This window comes from Coloeus monedula (assembly GCF_965178545.1).
Source record: "Coloeus monedula genome assembly, chromosome: 12".
Lineage (NCBI taxonomy): Eukaryota > Metazoa > Chordata > Aves > Passeriformes > Corvidae > Coloeus > Coloeus monedula.
Window position 1 is genome coordinate 21,286,226 of NC_138792.1, and position 16,227 is coordinate 21,302,452.

At 50.2% G+C, this 16,227-nt stretch overlaps 1 protein-coding gene across 1 annotated transcript; it reads left to right on the forward strand.

Moving 5' to 3' along the window:
* Nucleotides 1–2,822: 2,822 nt before the first annotated feature.
* Nucleotides 2,823–13,925, forward strand: FRMD7 (FERM domain containing 7; the record flags this gene model as incomplete). The annotated part of the gene is made up of 12 exons (XM_082289161.1): nt 2,823–2,879; nt 6,861–6,965; nt 7,313–7,355; nt 8,582–8,660; nt 9,320–9,417; nt 9,546–9,660; nt 9,854–10,001; nt 11,144–11,239; nt 11,525–11,688; nt 11,914–11,982; nt 12,080–12,155; nt 12,322–13,925. The coding sequence occupies 12 exons, from the start codon at nt 2,823–2,825 to the stop codon at nt 13,354–13,356; spliced, it is 2,085 nt and encodes a 694-aa protein (XP_082145287.1). The 3' UTR covers nt 13,357–13,925.
* Nucleotides 13,926–16,227: the final 2,302 nt, after the last annotated feature.

Sequence of the window (16,227 nt, forward strand, 5' to 3'; positions counted from 1 at the left end):
CTCGCTCACTCTCTGCCCAGTGACAATGGCTCACCATTCTGGGAGGCTCTGCAGGGTGTAGCTACAGTGCTCAGCTCTCTGCCGTGTCCTGTGGGCTGCCCTCACTCCAACACCAATAGGGATCAAAGGAGAAATCCCCAAACATCGATGTGAGTATTCTCCTTGGAAAAAGGGGCAATACGGTTTGGGAGGAAGGAGAGTTCTTATTTCTTGCTCTGCTCAGTCCATCCCAGCCAGCTGCAGGGTATATGAGAGGCTCAAGAAGACCCTGAGCCAATGCATCCGGCCTAATACGGGGTCATATGCACTCAGTGGAAGAAGGTCCTTCCTGGGAGAGCTGGTGCAATGCAGGATGGTGATAGCAAGGTCCAGAGTATTTAAAAACAACGGCTGAGCTGGCTGAGCAAGCTGCCCTGAAGCAGAACTCACTCCAACATGCTGCTGCTCAGGCCCCACCATGCTCTGGTGCTGCTGCTTGGGATCCTCTCCCCACCTGCCACTATGGTTGCGCTTGCCCTTCATGGGTTCTGTGCTTTCCTGCACTGTTTTCACATTATTCCCTGCCCCTGCAGATAAGGAGGACATACATACCAGGCTGGACTTTGGCATTGGCTCAGGCCAGGAGCTGGAATTACTCCTGGTGCTCCCCTTGTGTGCTGTTCTGGCTGGCCCCCAAGTCACCTCCAGAAGGAGATAGATGGGGGTAAAATAGATTTCTCCTCTGCTCGGACAGCAACAATCTCCATGCCCCAAGGAAACCTTGCTTGTTCCACATGTCTTCTTGCTGTCCTTTAGTATCCTATGCCAAAAAGTTCTTGTTTATGTAGTTTGATCCTGTTTGCTGCTGCTGTCTCCATGCTGTGTCCATGGATAGCTTTATTAGGTGGTCAGAGGTCCTGTTTGACCCAACACAGCCTTATTCCTTCATAGCAAGGTAGTGAAATAAACTGGTTTTTGCCACCCACAACCTGACTGGCCAGTGCCCAGATTCTAACAGCATCTGTGGAATCCAGGGTCAGCACCCCTGGCATGCCAGGAAAGCCTGTAGCAGAGAGACTTGGCTTCTTCTGGGCTTTGGGGGGTCCTCTATTGCACCCCCATACATCCCTTCTGCCAGTCCAGTGTCCCTGCTGTGCTCCCAGTGCGGAGCTGTGCCTGTGATGTGGGAGCCACTCAGGAGAGCTGCTCTTCTCCTTGGTGCCTGTCAATGTTTGACAGCACAAACATTTTAAACTGCAGAGGGAAAGTACACTCACAGCCCCCCCGGATGGTTTGTATGTGATGCTGCCCTTCTCCTGACACAAAGAGCTCAGACCCCAGGGCCACGTGCAGCACTGGAAATTTGGTCCTTGACGTGGTGCTGGCATGTGGGCCATAGCCATCCCATCCTGGTAGTGGAGCTTGATGGACTCATCTGCTTTGTGGAGCAGCTTTGCAGGGAACAGCAGGTTGGCTTTGACTTTCAGGCTCCTTTTTGTCCTGGTTAGCAGAAGACTTATACATTTTTTCTGTGGATAAAACCTCTGTTTGTTTTCTCTGCACCAGAGATGACAAGGTATTATGTTGCTCTGACAGTGTCTGTCCTGACAACCCCAGGAATATTAGGGAAGTGTAAGAGAGGCCATGGCAAATGGTCTGGAGTGACTTACAGTGGAAGTTTCAGTAGAAGCAGGCAAGGGAGCTCTAAATGCAGCTTTTTTGATTTGCCAAGCTGTGTTTCTATCACTCTGGGTCCCACAGGGTCATGTGTGGTTGTGACTTTTTCCAGCAGCAACAATAATGATCCCCTATGACAGTCCAGTGCCTGCCTTTGGCACGGCTCAGTGCATTTCTTTCTGAAAATGGGGGCTGTTGCCCAAAGGCGGCTTTCACTCAGAAGCTCAGTGAGGGGGTCTCTGATGGGTGAGAGGAGCCAGGGGGGTCAGACAGCTCATCGTGGCCCTGCAGCACCTGGGGCAGAGAAGCAGCACAAGTGTTCTCACCACCACATGAAGCGAGGCTGCCCACAGCAGCCTGGGCTGAGCCTGGGGGTCTGAGGGTGGGTGGCTGGCTCTGGCACCCCGAGAATGAGCTGATGAGTGGGGACATGGGCTTTTCAGATTTGAATTGGGAACCAGGTTGTCTCAAAGGCTTATGAGACTTCACTAAGCTGCTCAACCAGGATGTGAGCTGGGAATTAGGAGCAGGTTATCCTCTGCCTCTCCAGGAAGGACTCACAACTGGTTTTGAGTCCAGTTGGAAACATTTTCCACTCTCTGGTGAAGTACATCAGCCCATCGACACATCGCTCAGTGGACAGGACATGATCTGCCCACCCCATGGAGCCAGGACAACGGCCAGCCAGCTGCTCTCCCAGTGCGCCTTAACTAGAGCAGAGCAAAGGTGACACTCACTGCTGGGTGACTTTGGCAGGAGAGATGCTCAGCTCTTCTCCCCTAACCCTGTGGTACCAAGCATGGGTTGCTTTGCCCTTGCATTGCTCACTACCAGCTGTTTATCCCAGCCCAGTGTTTATCTCAGCCCCATTACTGCCAATCTTCCCCCTAATTAGTACACCCATAATTCACAGGCAGAAAACATCCTTTATTGCAGTGGTGACATTTAAACCAAGGTAGGTATTGGTTTGTTGCAGTATTTTTGAATTAGTTTTTAGGCAGTCAGCTTGTCTGCTCCAGCATCTACTCCACATCTGTGACTGCAGCCTTCTCCATCCAGCTGAGAGGGAATTATGTGTGCAAGAGCAGTCAGGGCTTCCTTCCCAGCTCTTGGCTCACACCGCTAGAACTGCCGTGCCTGCCGCACACCCAGCTGCATGCTCGAGGATGCTGCACCTGAAAGTTCAGTTCCTGGATGATTCACAGAAGATCTTTGTAGTTGATGTAAGTGGGTATCATATTCTTACTGGTTTTTTGGTGTTAATTAATAAGTCATTGCTGCTCTCAATAATTGCATGGTCTCTTATAGCTTCTGGTTTTCAGCTTTAAAAAAACACCAGCAAACAAACAAGAAAACCAATCTCAAATTCAAAATGAAAGGTTATAATACTAATTGGTAAGTGGTTTTTTGGTATCAACACACTCCTACGCTCCTCTGTTATTGGCATTATTTATGAAGAAGGAGGAATGGCTTTTACTTATCTGGTGTCATCTTTAGTAAATCAGTTAATATGAAGTGGTGGTCTTGACAAGTGTTGAGTTCTCTCATTTGTCTGGTTGCCAGGGTAAACATTCAGCAAGAAAGTAAAGTCTGGGAACAGAATAAAAATAGCATATTTGTCCAAGCTATCCCTGGCAAGAAACATCTGCACACATCTCTTCCTGGGCATTCAGTTGAAAAAGAAAACTGTGTGGTTTTGTGAATAGCTGAGGAAAAATCCTCAGCTGTATCTTATTTTCTGCATGGCAGTGTCCTACAACACACTGTGAATAATAATTCACATTTAACAAATGGTAGCTCTGAACTGGGTTTAGAATGTTAGGTATTAATATCTATGGTGTTAGATTTATGCATATGTGTATAGATATAACTAAAAGCAGATATGTCTTGACTGTGTGTTGGAAGCATCTTTTTACAAGTGTGATTGCACATTTACTGTTGGTTAGGGTTTAATAATCACAGTAGCTAATTGAATTAGCTAATTCAAGTAGATTTATTCTAGTACTTACCTGCATCTCCTGTGGGACCAGAGTGTTTAATACAAAACAGGCTTTTTTTCAAGTTTTGTTGCTTTTCTGATATGGTCCTTGTTCTCTGGTTTATAGCACAGCCTGAAAACTGCTCTCTTGGATGTACAGCTCCATTTCTTTGTGATAGTATTTTGCAAAAAAGTGGATTATAAAGCAATTCCATCCCTTGATACAGTATGGAAATTGTTTGATTTAGTTTAATTAATCTATCCTAGTCCAGGAGACAGCTTAAAAATGAGACTAGTCAATTTAAAATGCCTTCTCCTCCTCCCCCCATTGATTAGATCAGGTCATAGTGAGACACAATTTAAAAGATGCTGCTGGTACAATGTTGCTGCATTTTTTTCCATCTCTGTTTTCTTATTTGCTTGAAACACAGCACTATAGCTCTGCACAACATGTTAGTGCAGCAAATCGCTTCCATTAGAGGAACTCCTGGTCATTTCCTTTTTTAGCATGCAATGGTATTGGAAACCCCTTTTAGGCATTTCATGCATTTGCTGCTGTGTGGGTACAACAAATGAATAGCTGAATTAGTGACTTCTCCAGTACAAAAGGACTGCTTTGGGCTAAGTTTTGAGCAGATATTTTAAGCAACTCTTCCTAAACCCCTTCTGACTTTAGAAAGCTCTTTTGAATGTGAAGTACTTCAGTATAATGGAAGGGAAAAGGACAAAAGAGAGAAAACACGGCAGGCCTGATTCCCCCTGCACCTCATGCTCAGTGTAAACATCTCTACCTGCCTCACATGGGTGTCACAGCTGCTGGCATGTGCAGCAAGGTCTCATTTCCAGGCTGCTTTGCATGAGGACAAGTTCCTCTCCTGGTGCTGGATGCTGACCCAGGAAGGCTTCTGCCTTCATCTGCATCCTTGCTGACAGTTGGGACTGCTGAGTTCCCAGGATTTCTTTCAGCTGAGCACTGGAGTTGGTTCCCAGGATGACAGGTCTGAGCCCCCAGGGCAGGGGAAGGAAGGGGCTTGGCAGATCTCTGAACGTCCCCACTGTGTCCTCCCTGCTGAGCACCCCATGGCTGAGCCTGGGATGCTGCTAGGCAAACCAAACAAGCCCAGAAAAACCAGTTGCTGAGGCTGAGTGAAGGACAGAGTCTCCTGTGGTCATGTGTCCCTTGTAAAGCTGGAAATTCCTTGACAAGGAGGTGTGTGGGGCTGGTGGCAGAGGAGCGAGGGCACAGGGAGCCTTAGGGCTTTTGGTGCGTGACACCATGTGCTGGCTGCAGCACACCTGTTAGGGCAGGCATCTCCCAGGGTGGTGGGAAAAGGTCACACCAAATCCCACGAGCTGTTGCTCACTCTTAAACTACAGACCTGGGTGTAGCAGCTTGTCCTATGGGGAACGCTGCAAATAGGGGCTTTGCCGTTGGACTGCAGGTGCTGCCAGAGTCCCTCTGGGGACAGGGGCGTGTGTGTGTCCCATGTTGCTATCTACCTCTGGAAGTGCCTCTGGCTTTCTGATTCTGCTCACAGTCCCAGATGCTTTCACCGAGGAGAGGAGGAGCCGGTTGCAGCCTCTCATTTTCACCTTCTACTCTGAGGTTTCTGCCTGTGGTTGCTCACCTGGTCCTGCATCATTCTCTGAGGCACATGTAGGCTTGGACATGGGACGAACAGCCCCACACGTCATGCTTCTGCCTTGCACTGTGCTCCTCCAGCACAGCACCCACCTCTCTCACTTGGTGCAATGCAGGGCTGATGCTGCTGAGCATCACTGTACCCCAGTGCTTGAGGCAGCACTGGCCTCAGCACCCCAAAATCCGGGACAGGACACCTGCAAGCAACCCTCTACAAGAGAAAGGCTGCTTCTAAAGCAGCCCCTGCAGCAGCAGGGCTGTGTCTCCCAGTGAGCAGGTTTTCCTGGGTTTGGGACTGTTCCTGTCCCATGGTGCTTGCCCTGGGTAGTGGTGGGCTTGGAGCAGAGTGGGTTGCTCCCAGCAGACATATGGTAGGTAATAACCCAGTAGTGCTTGTCCTTCCTGGCTGCCTAACAAAGGCCAAGGCCTTTCATGCTAGAAAATGCTAGCTTGGAAATAAACATTTATAGTTGTTTTAATTACCCTTGTGATCCAGTAATTTTGAGGAGAACCAGGAGTGCTGCAGAACGAGTGCTGTTATTACGCTATCACCTTTCTGCAGCCTTTCAGCACAGAGACAGCAATTTTATGCCAGAAGAAGCCCTGAAAGGTGGTTATTAGTGCGCATCACCACCAGCAGCCAGGTCCCTCCAGTCCTTGCTGGGAACAGCCACTGCCACAGGGAGCTGCAGCCTGTCTTCCCCTCCATCACCCAAAATGCCATAATTTAGCAGCTGTCTAACCTGGCCTCTCTGCTTCAGCTTGCTTTTGCAATAACCCATACTTCTTTTTGGTCTGCTTTTGACAAACTGATGAAGGCATATCAGGGTTTTGATGGGGTGGGTCACTGCCATCTTAATTTTTGGTGCTGTCTGGAGCATTTTCCAGAGTCAGGGGTCTCCTGGTTTGTTCTCCAGCTGTGTCATACAGCACGGCAACAAGTCAAGAAAACACCCTCCAAGTGCTTCTGTTTACTGGGAATAACTACATCCTGGCCTCCCTTATCAGCATGTAGTGCCACTAAATTCATATTGCTAAAACTCACGGATGACTCAGAGCCCATGGCATAGGATTTCTGGTCCTGTTGCTGTTAATCACCATTAACCATAATAGCAGCTCATCCCCGGTTGTTGGGGCACACGGACTCACTGCACATGTTTGAGGTCTGCTCCTGTTGGCTCTTAATTAAGCACGTTTGCCATGGCTGTCCCTGGTTCAGGCAGGTGCTGGTCCTGGGGATCACTTACTGGTTTGCCAGGGACAGAACTGCCCAGGCAGTGATAGTTGCAAACAGTGAGTCAAAACAAGGTTTCTTTTCTCTTGCTTTCCTTTCTGGTTTACGTTAATAAGGGAGAGAAGTGATGGGAAGGAATCTGATTTCCAAAAGCAAGGAACACAGCATGCAGTTGTCCTATTGTACATGCTGAAGACAACAGCATTTATTGAGTAAGGTATTGCTGCTACATGGTCAGGAAAGGGGTTGAAGGCAGGGAGCTGAAGCTTCTCCCTGTCTCTCTGAAATCCCATCATGGCTGCTATCAGCATTGCCTAACCTGTTGCTTCTGTGCTGTGTTTGTTTGCCAGCAAAAATCCTGTGGGAAAGCACTCTTCAACCTCACCTGCAACCACCTCAACCTTGCAGAGAAGGAGTACTTCGGGCTGGAGTTTCACAGCCAGGCTGGGAACCAGGTGAGTGCAGCCAGCAGTGCAGGGCCCCAGAGCAGCCATCGCCTGCATGGCTGGGGGATTGTTAGCACCTCCCTGAAATTCCAAATGGAGAACTTAAATAGAAAGTTTTGGTATGATGGCAGAAAAACCTTGAAGATGGGAGTTAGGAGGGGCATCACAAGCCCCAGTGATATCTACAGCTCATGGGGTCTATCCATAGCCATCCCTGTGTGGCTGCCCAGCAGGACACTTGTCACAGCAGCCAAGCTGGCCAACAGTTTCATTTTGCATTCCACCATGGTGCTGCGACTTTTATTCCCCATCGGTTGTGCTGTTTATTCACCCAGCTATTCACTGCTTCATTTCAGGTCTGGTTGGAACCACTAAAACCCATAACAAAGCAAGTCAAAAGTAAGTATTTCAAGAATAGAATTCTTCTAAATGACTACCAGTGACAGTCTAGCACAGACACATTCATGCAATGTTGTTGCTTGGGGACAGGATCTCTAGCTTCCAGCACTTACCTGAGCTCATTTTAGAGGGTGAGGCTGGGCAGGACTGTTTGCAAGGACACCTCAGTCCATACAAAATCCCGTGGAAATACCACTGCCTTTGCAATCTGGTATCTGCACCCTTTTAGGCTGGAGCTGTTCATAACCTGATAGCTTGGCAGAGGAGCAGGGGTGGCTGAGTGCCTGCATGGCCATGCTGGCAGTGTGACAGGCGCTGCTCCTGCATGCCCTCCTTTTCCCTTTGCAGCTCAGAGCAGCCCAGGCACCTGCGTAAGGCAGGCTCCCCCCTGTGCCCCGCAGGCTCTACCACTCCTCCCCAGCCCCACAGAGATGCTGCAGAGCCTGACCTGAATTCCTGACCTCCTCTACCATGGCCTTGACCAGTGTTAACATAGTGCCCCTTTCAGCACAGGCCTCTTTCCATCCCTGTAATATTTTCCCCAAGTACACAATGGCTGGGAGGTGACTGAGAGCTTGAGGCCATGAACCCAGTCTTTGCCATGGGGAGGCTGCAGAACAGTGTTTGCATGAATTTCCCTGAAAGAGGAAAGCCTGATAAGGAGCCTTCTCTTTCTGGGTGCACCACAATTGGAATTATTTCAGGCACCTATTTCCTTTACCATGTGCCTTCTGGGTGTTTTGTGGCAGTCAGTGCTTGCATAATTGCCTCCCTCCCACCACGCACTTGGCCTTGGGCTTGGCTGCTTGTTCTCACTCATCCCACAAAGAACCTTTGCCCAAGCAGCCTCCTATGGGAGCTGTTGCACCTCAAGTGTTTGGAGGGCTGAGTTTAACACACAGCCTCAGTGATGGCAATTACACCAAGGCTCTGGCCATGCTCCCTGGCACCATTTCATGGAAACCCCCTCCCAACAGGCATTTTTGCAATTTAAAGAATTGCTGGGGCATTTTCTCTTTAGTACTCTTTAGATATAGAAATCCCTATTTTTGTCCACTGGTAATACTGGGGGCCTGGGCAGGCTGGTTTTGGGGATGGGGGGCAGTCTGTAAGTTTGTAAGGGTCCAGATTAATTTACTCTGTAAGGAGGCAGCATGTGTAAAGAGAGTTGTAAATGTTCTCAATAGACATGTAAAAGAAAACTTATGAAGATGTTGTGTTTTAAGATCCTAAGGAGGTTCTTTTCACATTTATGGTGAAATTTTTCCCAGTGGACCCTGGCCACCTGAGAGAAGAACTGACCAGGTACAGCACTTGTTTTATTACTTTCTTACCACACAGTTCTGTGTTTTTGCAGTGTGTTAATTCTTTATCCACCACAGACTGTCTGTGAGCAGTGATTATCCTAAGTATCCTAAGTATACTGTTTACAGAACAAAACCAGAGGATATCTTTTCTTGATCCTCTGTTTTTAAACACAGTCCACTTGAAAGATCAGCTGTCTTATGAGGCTGCAATTTGTTTACTGCCAAATGCTTTAGCAGTTGGGCAGAGTCTGACTGCTCAGTCCAGCTCCTGCCTCAACCTGTGATCTGAAAGAATAACTTCAGTTTTATTTTTAAAAATTACATTGTTAGCTCTTACAATTTTAGAGAAAGCATTGCAAACAGGGACTAAGAATAAAACCAAGACAGTGCTTCTGCAGAACGTCAGCCCAAAGAGAGGCAAATGCCCTCCAAAACAGAAAGGAATGTTAATTCTGAAATCTACTAATGAGCATTTCAATGTACAGGGATGTACTGGTCATGGTGGTGCCCAGCTGCAGCCTTCTGCAGGGGCTGCATGCTCCTCCTGTGACCCTGTGGACGCGTATCCCATGGGTTGAGACATGGGAACAGGCATGGCCCTCGTGGTTCAGCCCAGCACCCAGTTCCCCCCGGGCATGCTCCTGTCCCTCTCTACAGGTACCTCTTCACCCTCCAGATCAAGAAGGACCTGGCACAGGGGCGGCTGCCCTGCAGTGACAAGAGCACGGCGCTGATCATCTCCCACCTGCTGCAGTGTAAGGGCAAGCAAGTGCCTGCAGGGACAGTGTCCCTTCCCTGGGGACGGGCTTTGGCTGTGTAGCCAGGGGTTCCCACTGCACTGACCCCTCACAGTCTAATCCATGCTCTCCCTGTGTCCCCAAAGCCGAGGTGGGTGACTTCCATGAGGAGACAGACCAGCAGCACCTGGCCACACACAGGTACCTGCCCAACCAGGAGTACCTGGACAACAAGATCATGCACTACCACCGGAGACACAGGTAAGGGCTGCTCCATACCACTGCCATTCACACAAATCCCCTGATGGAGTCTGCTGACAGGATGTTCCCATCAGCAGGCAAGGCGGGCAGTGGGGTGGGTGTGATGCCAGCACATACAAAATGGCATTTTTTTCAGCCCATTTCAGCATCTGCCTTCTCACTCATGTTGCTTCCTGTGCGTTCGTGTCTCCAGAGGGAAGACGCCTGCCGAGTCTGACATTCAGCTGCTGGACGTGGCCAGGAAGCTGGAGATGTACGGAATCCGCCCTCACCCCGCCAGTGACGGCGAGGGGACACAGATCAACCTGGCTGTGACACACATGGGAGTGCTGGTGTTGCAGGTGACCCCGGGGTTCAGGGGTGGCTGCCAGCACCCAGGCGGGGTGGCCTCTCCAGCTGGGGGTGACCCTTCTCCGCTTAGAGTGCTCCAGACTCTCCCAAATCCTACAAGAGGGCATGTGTTCCACAGACCTCGGGGGTGAAGGTGATGCTCTGGGATGTGGCTGTGGGGCTCAGCCCCACTGTCCCCCAGCACCCACTGTGTGTCACTGAACCTTCCCCAGCTCTGCTGGCCCTTGTCCCATGAGAGTGGTGGCCGTGTGAGCACATGTTCCATGGCTCTGTCACATGTGTTCACCGTGGAATCTTCCAGCAAAAATAGCCTCCCACGTCTGTGCAATTACATCACACTGTAATCACAGCCGAACTGCACAGTAAATACAGACTTCCTCGTAGCCAGCACGAGGCAGTGCTCTGCTCCTACACCAGCTGATTTCAACCTGGGAACATCTTGTCACAGCAAAAAGAAAAATAAACCAAACATAAAACCTAGCTGTGGGTCTGCTGTTTGTAATTAGTGCTGCCAGACCCGGTTATTTATTCAGAGCCATAAATGCCCCTCACGCATGCTTAGAGCATTTGTGAGTCCATTAAAATCTGGGCTCTCCCAGAAAGCTGAGAGAGTCCTGGTGCCACAGAGTGGAGTAACACAATTTATCCCGGTTCTCCCATGACAGTGTTTTGTAGCTGCATCTAACTTATTGCAAAATGGTAACGGGATGAAATGTGCTTGCAGCCTGCTTAAAGCAGGTCTAAAGGTGTGGGGGTGAGCTGAGCACTGCTACACTTCCCAGCAAGGGAGGGGAGAATCTTATTTCTTTGGAGGGGTGATTCTGCCATGACATTTGAGCTGGCACAGATAGGACTCCCTGCCTTGACCTCTCTGAGGTTTGTCTTAGCATCCTGGAGTTTTGCAAAGAGCTTCAGCAGGCAGAGTTAAGCCCTGAACCTCAATTTCTACTTGTAGAGCCAGCTGATGAGGTGGTCAACACCAAATCCCAACACCCTTTCTCCAGACCCCAGCAGGTCCAAGAGCTGCATTGGAGTCTCATGCAGTGTCCTGTGAGCTCAGGCGTTGGCCCACTGCATTTCTGTATTTATAGGTTGGTCCATCCAGCTATAACTGCTGTGTTTGTTCTTGCAGGGCAATACAAAGATCAACACCTTCAACTGGTCCAAAATTCGCAAACTGAGTTTCAAGAGGAAGCATTTTCTCATCAAGCTCCATGCAAACATCTCTGTAAGTACCACGCCACAGGCAGCTGCTGGGCTCAGAAGCAGACAGCTGTGGATGGAAGGTCAGCCACACAAAGTCCCCAATTTTGCATAAAATCCATTCCTGCTGCTCATGGGTGATGCTCCTTCTCCTTGAGTGTGACATGTGCTAGTCCTGTGTCCCCAGCGATGTGACAGTGCACTGCCTGGAGCCACTGACAGCCCACATGACCCTTTAGGGGTTCAGGAGGGCAAATGGCAGAGCTTGTCCCGTGCCCCTGACACCGGCTGTCCTGTCTCTGGCACACAGGCGCTGTGCAAGGACACACTGGAGTTCACTATGGCGAGCCGGGACACCTGCAAGGCCTTCTGGAAGACATGTGTGGAGTACCATGCCTTCTTCAGGCTCTCTGAAGAGCCCAAGTCAAAGCCCAAAGCCCTTCTGTGCAGCAAAGGCTCCAGCTTCCGCTACAGGTAAATTCCCAGGGGAAAACTGAATTGCTGGGGCCAGGAAGGGTCTGGGGATGTCTCTGAGCCTCTCCTTTATGTTAGCCCTGGCTGAATCCGAGGGGGTGATAACAGCTACTTCTCCTGGAGACACCCCTGCCTCAGTCCTGCTGCATCCCCTCATGTGGGGCACAAGGCCTACCCAGGGCTGGGGCTGATGGTGCTGCTCACATTTCTCCCTCCATGCTGCAGTGGGAGGACTCAGCGGCAGCTGCTGGAGCACGGGAGGAAGGCTAAGATAAAGAGCCTGCCCTTTGAGAGGTACTGGGGGCATGGAGTGGGGGCAGTTGCCTGAGGGGACTGGGAAGAGGGGAAGGACCCTCCTGGCCATACATCCACCCATGCTCTTGTACTGCAGGAAGCACTGCACATCCCACTACAATGAGAGGCAGTGCCGCTCCTCCCCAGACCTTCTGACAGATGTATCAAAGCAGGTAAGTCTCCATGGCATCAACAATATTTCCGTGCTGAGGTCTTGGCATTGCTGGCCCAGCTGGAGGAGCTCAGCTGCAGGCCAAGCCAGACCCTCAGCTCTGGGTGCTCTCTTCCCATCCTGCTCTGGGCACCCATCTGGCACCCACCCCTCTGTGCCCCGCTCAGGTAGAGGAGCTGCGCCTGGCCTATGGCAGCCGGGGCTCGTACCACGCCAATGGAGTGCATGCCTCTGAGCCCACCCTGGACAGCCAGCGTCAGAGCTCCACCATGGAGGTGAGGTTTGCCACTGAGCTGGAGCACTCCAAGACTGAAGCATCCCCCACCTTCCTGCCCCACTCCAAAAGCTCGTCTGCTTTCCCCCTGCTCTACGCTGAGCTGGAGATGGAGCGGGCATGGGAGCCCATAGACTTCTTCGGAGCCACGAATCCCTTGACATCCTTTCGGCCCCACCACCAGTTCACTGGGAACAGTAAAAGCACCTCTGTGGGCAACATGCGGGAGGTGAGCACCCGGCCGCTGGTGTACATGGATACACCCTGTCCCCTGCCCATGGTGGCCCCGGCCCCGCCAGTGCTCTTTTATCTGGACAGGGCCCTGCAGTCTCCATGCCCTGTACCAGCTTCTGGTGAGGACACAGCAGGACAGGCTGGTGCAGACAGCCCCGTAGCAGCAAAACCCCCTCGACAGAGCCCAGGTGGGACCCAGGCTGGGCAGTTCCATTGTGAGGCTATAGGCACAGCTATGGGCACAAGCATGATGGGGAAGAACAGGTCACTGGCTCACTCCTTCGATTACAGCCTTCAGGAGCAGCCTCCCAAGCGGTCTTGGAGCCAGTCAGACATGAAAACCATCTGCTTCACCTATGGCTCCGAGTTCAGGCCCCTGGGGCCGTGCCCCGCACTGAGCAGCCAGAAAGGGGGTGTTTATTGGCACGTCCCAGCCCAGCAAGGGCTGGGTCCACGGCCACGGCACTCCACTGAGCGCTACCTGGGCAGCAGCACTGAGTCCAGTGACTCTGACTCGGACCTGCTGGCCACTGACTACTGCTCCCTGTACGGCCGCGTGCTGCGCTCACCCATGGCCCGCGTGCGGCTCTCCTCGGGCAGTCTCCAACTGGATGAGGAGGATGAGGAGGTGTCCTTTGCCACCAGCACTGCTGAAGAGAGGGTTTCCAGAGGGGCCTCCAAGTATTTCACCTAGATGCCTGACACCAGACAGAAGGAGCAAAGGTGGCTGGTGCTGACCCAGGGTCAAAGAATGGTGACACTCTGTTTGCGGGTCTGCTTACAGCTTATGAAACATTGATGGGATTGTGTTGTGTGAGTGCTCTTAGCTATAGAGGATGTGTTAATGGACATCAGGGTGTGTACCCCTGTACCACACTTGGAAGGTGGTTTGCCTCTGCCACCATACTTTGAGAGGGGGAGTCTTGCTTCAACCACAGAGGCCAGGGATCGCCTAAAGTCCTGCTAAGCCCTTATGTCCTGCCCAAAATGATGCTTGGAGCTCAGCTGCTGGAGTCTTCTTTGAGGGGGAGGGAGAAAAAGAGACTTCTCACAGAATAGTTTCAGCTGCTGCTTTTCCCAGCTGCAGGGAAGCACACTGGAGGGAGGGTGTTTCAGGCCTTTTTGGAGAGGAGCAGGATGTTCATGAGAGGCTGCTTCTAGAGCTGATGCCATGCAGACAGGGAAAAAACCCCAGCACAGAGCCCATCTCCTCCACTTGCCTCACCTCCCTCCAGTGCTGCAGGGGGCACCTGGTACTCAAAGAGAAGGCTGTGTGGCTGTCTTCTCCCTGGACAGTTTAATGGATTATCCTCCCCACAAACATCTGAGCAGCACTTGTCAAGCTTTTAGAAGCACTCCATGGTGAGCACTGAGAAGTGGGTTCATACTGTAGAGCTGTGCTTTGCTTAAGCCCATCAGCCATCAGCTCCTGGCAGCACTGTGACAGCCCCAGTACCCCAGTGCTCTGCTTAAATTTGAGGGAGAGAGATGCATAAGGGGGTTTTTGGGGGTCCTTTACTGCCCCAAATCAGTCCTCAGTTAAGCAGCAGGAGAAAGATACCAGGATAAAGATATCAGGAGCAGGTAGGAAAGGAACAGGCACCTTCTTGGAAATACTTTTATTACAAAAACTTACTATTACCCTAAACCTACATTAAATCTAGTGAGAAATTTTGAGAATGATGACACCTCCCTAAGATTTTATGGGAGGATCTTGATAATTTTCTTTAAGAACAACCCTGTAAGTCTTTGTAGGACATGACTGTAAGCAGAGGGACAGCCAAGAAAATCCACGGTGGAGAAACCACTGCAGCCCTGCTAGAAAGATTTCAGAAACAAGGAAGCTGGGACAAAAAAAATAGATTAAAATGCAAAAAGAAGCGGGCTTATGGTCCTGTGCACTCTGCTGTCCTTTGTTTTAGAAGGTGGACAATAAAAAACAGTTGTTCACACAGGAGTTTTCAGTTCCTCATTCTGCCCTGTGAAATCTGCACTCCCCAGTCCTGCAGGCACCCCCACAGCACACCTTGCCCTGCGCCCCCCAGTTCCTGGGCAGCCCTCAGTGCTCCAAGGAGCTGGTTTCCCTCTCTTGCTCTGCTTCCTAGCTCCCTCTGTGCCTGTGCTGTCCCAGCAACTGGGGAGACTTGTGGAGATCCCTGAACGCTGCTGGAAACGGCCACATTCTTGGTTGGTTGCCCAAAGAAATGCATTAGCCCAAGTGAGTACATTTTAAGGTTTTTCTCCTAGCTACCCTGTGCTGAAGCTATGACCTGCAGTGATCCCTCATGCTGCTCTGGCAGATGTTCTATTGAAAAAAGGGGTAATCTTTCTGGCTAGAGGGTTGTTTCTTCCCCATTCCCAAAGCTCTGTACCTTGGAAAGAGCTTTGAATCACCATTCATTACAACATTTAAGAATGGCAGTGTGTGGGCACAATTTGGTAGAGGGTTAAAAAAACAGCAGTATTTCAAACACAGGCTGCACACAGCCCTGGGATCTATCCTACAATCCCTGTTAGCTCCTCAAAAGCATCTGGATACACAGGTGAGGGCTGGCCCAGGTCAGCTTTACCTTGAGCATGTCCCAGAGAAGACATCTTCCCACCATGAGAAATGAGTACAAACACCCTGCCCAAATCTTCAGGAACTGCCAGGTCTGGTCTTCAAGACTATGCTGGGAAAACAGCATCGAGAGGAAGAAACAAGGACTTGGAACTATTTTTCGGTTTTTCCACGGACTAGGGAGCACTGGGGCACAGCATGAGCACTGTGCCTCAGCACATCCTACACATGGTCAACAATAGCAGAGCACAAAGCAGCTTGTCAGTAAGAGACACAAATTGACATCTCCGAGCTGAATTCATTGTGTAAGCCACTTTCTTGGGACTGACTAAAATTAAGGAACAATCCCAGTAAGCAGTGGCTTACTTGTCAAAGAACAACAGAAACAACCCTTGACCAAGTCTTTCCCCTCGGTCCCTCCTCAGCCCTATTCACCCCCAAGATAAGGACATCTGTTGAAGCGACTGTGTTTCCCTAGGGAAGAAAAAAGAAGGATGGAGAGAGGATGTGGAAAGATCTGGTTTGCTGGTGGTAAGAGACAAACAGCAGTACCTCGAAAATGTACACTGTTACAGTCCTTGCAAAAAGGATTATTGAAGGGGAGAAGGCACAGCAGTGTCACTGTGAAAACATTAAGCTACTCAGTGCATTCAGAGAGAAGTAACTGGTTTATATAAAACAGATAAAGGTTTAGACAAAATAGATAAAGCTATGAAATAAGCCAACATACATACCACTAAAACTTTTCAAAGAGGAAAATAATTTTATTCCAGTGTTAAGTCATAAAACAGCGTGATAAAAATCAGACTTTTAACAATTGCTAAACTTTGTGCAAACACATTAAAACCTACACATTCTCCTACTCAGCTGTCAACATTCCAAGGCAAGAGCAGGTGTGATGACACTACACTGACTGCACAGAAATGAATAGAGGGGTCAGAGACCAAGGGCTTAAAGAATGGTTGCATTGATAAAGTACTCATCATCATCAAGAACAAACACATT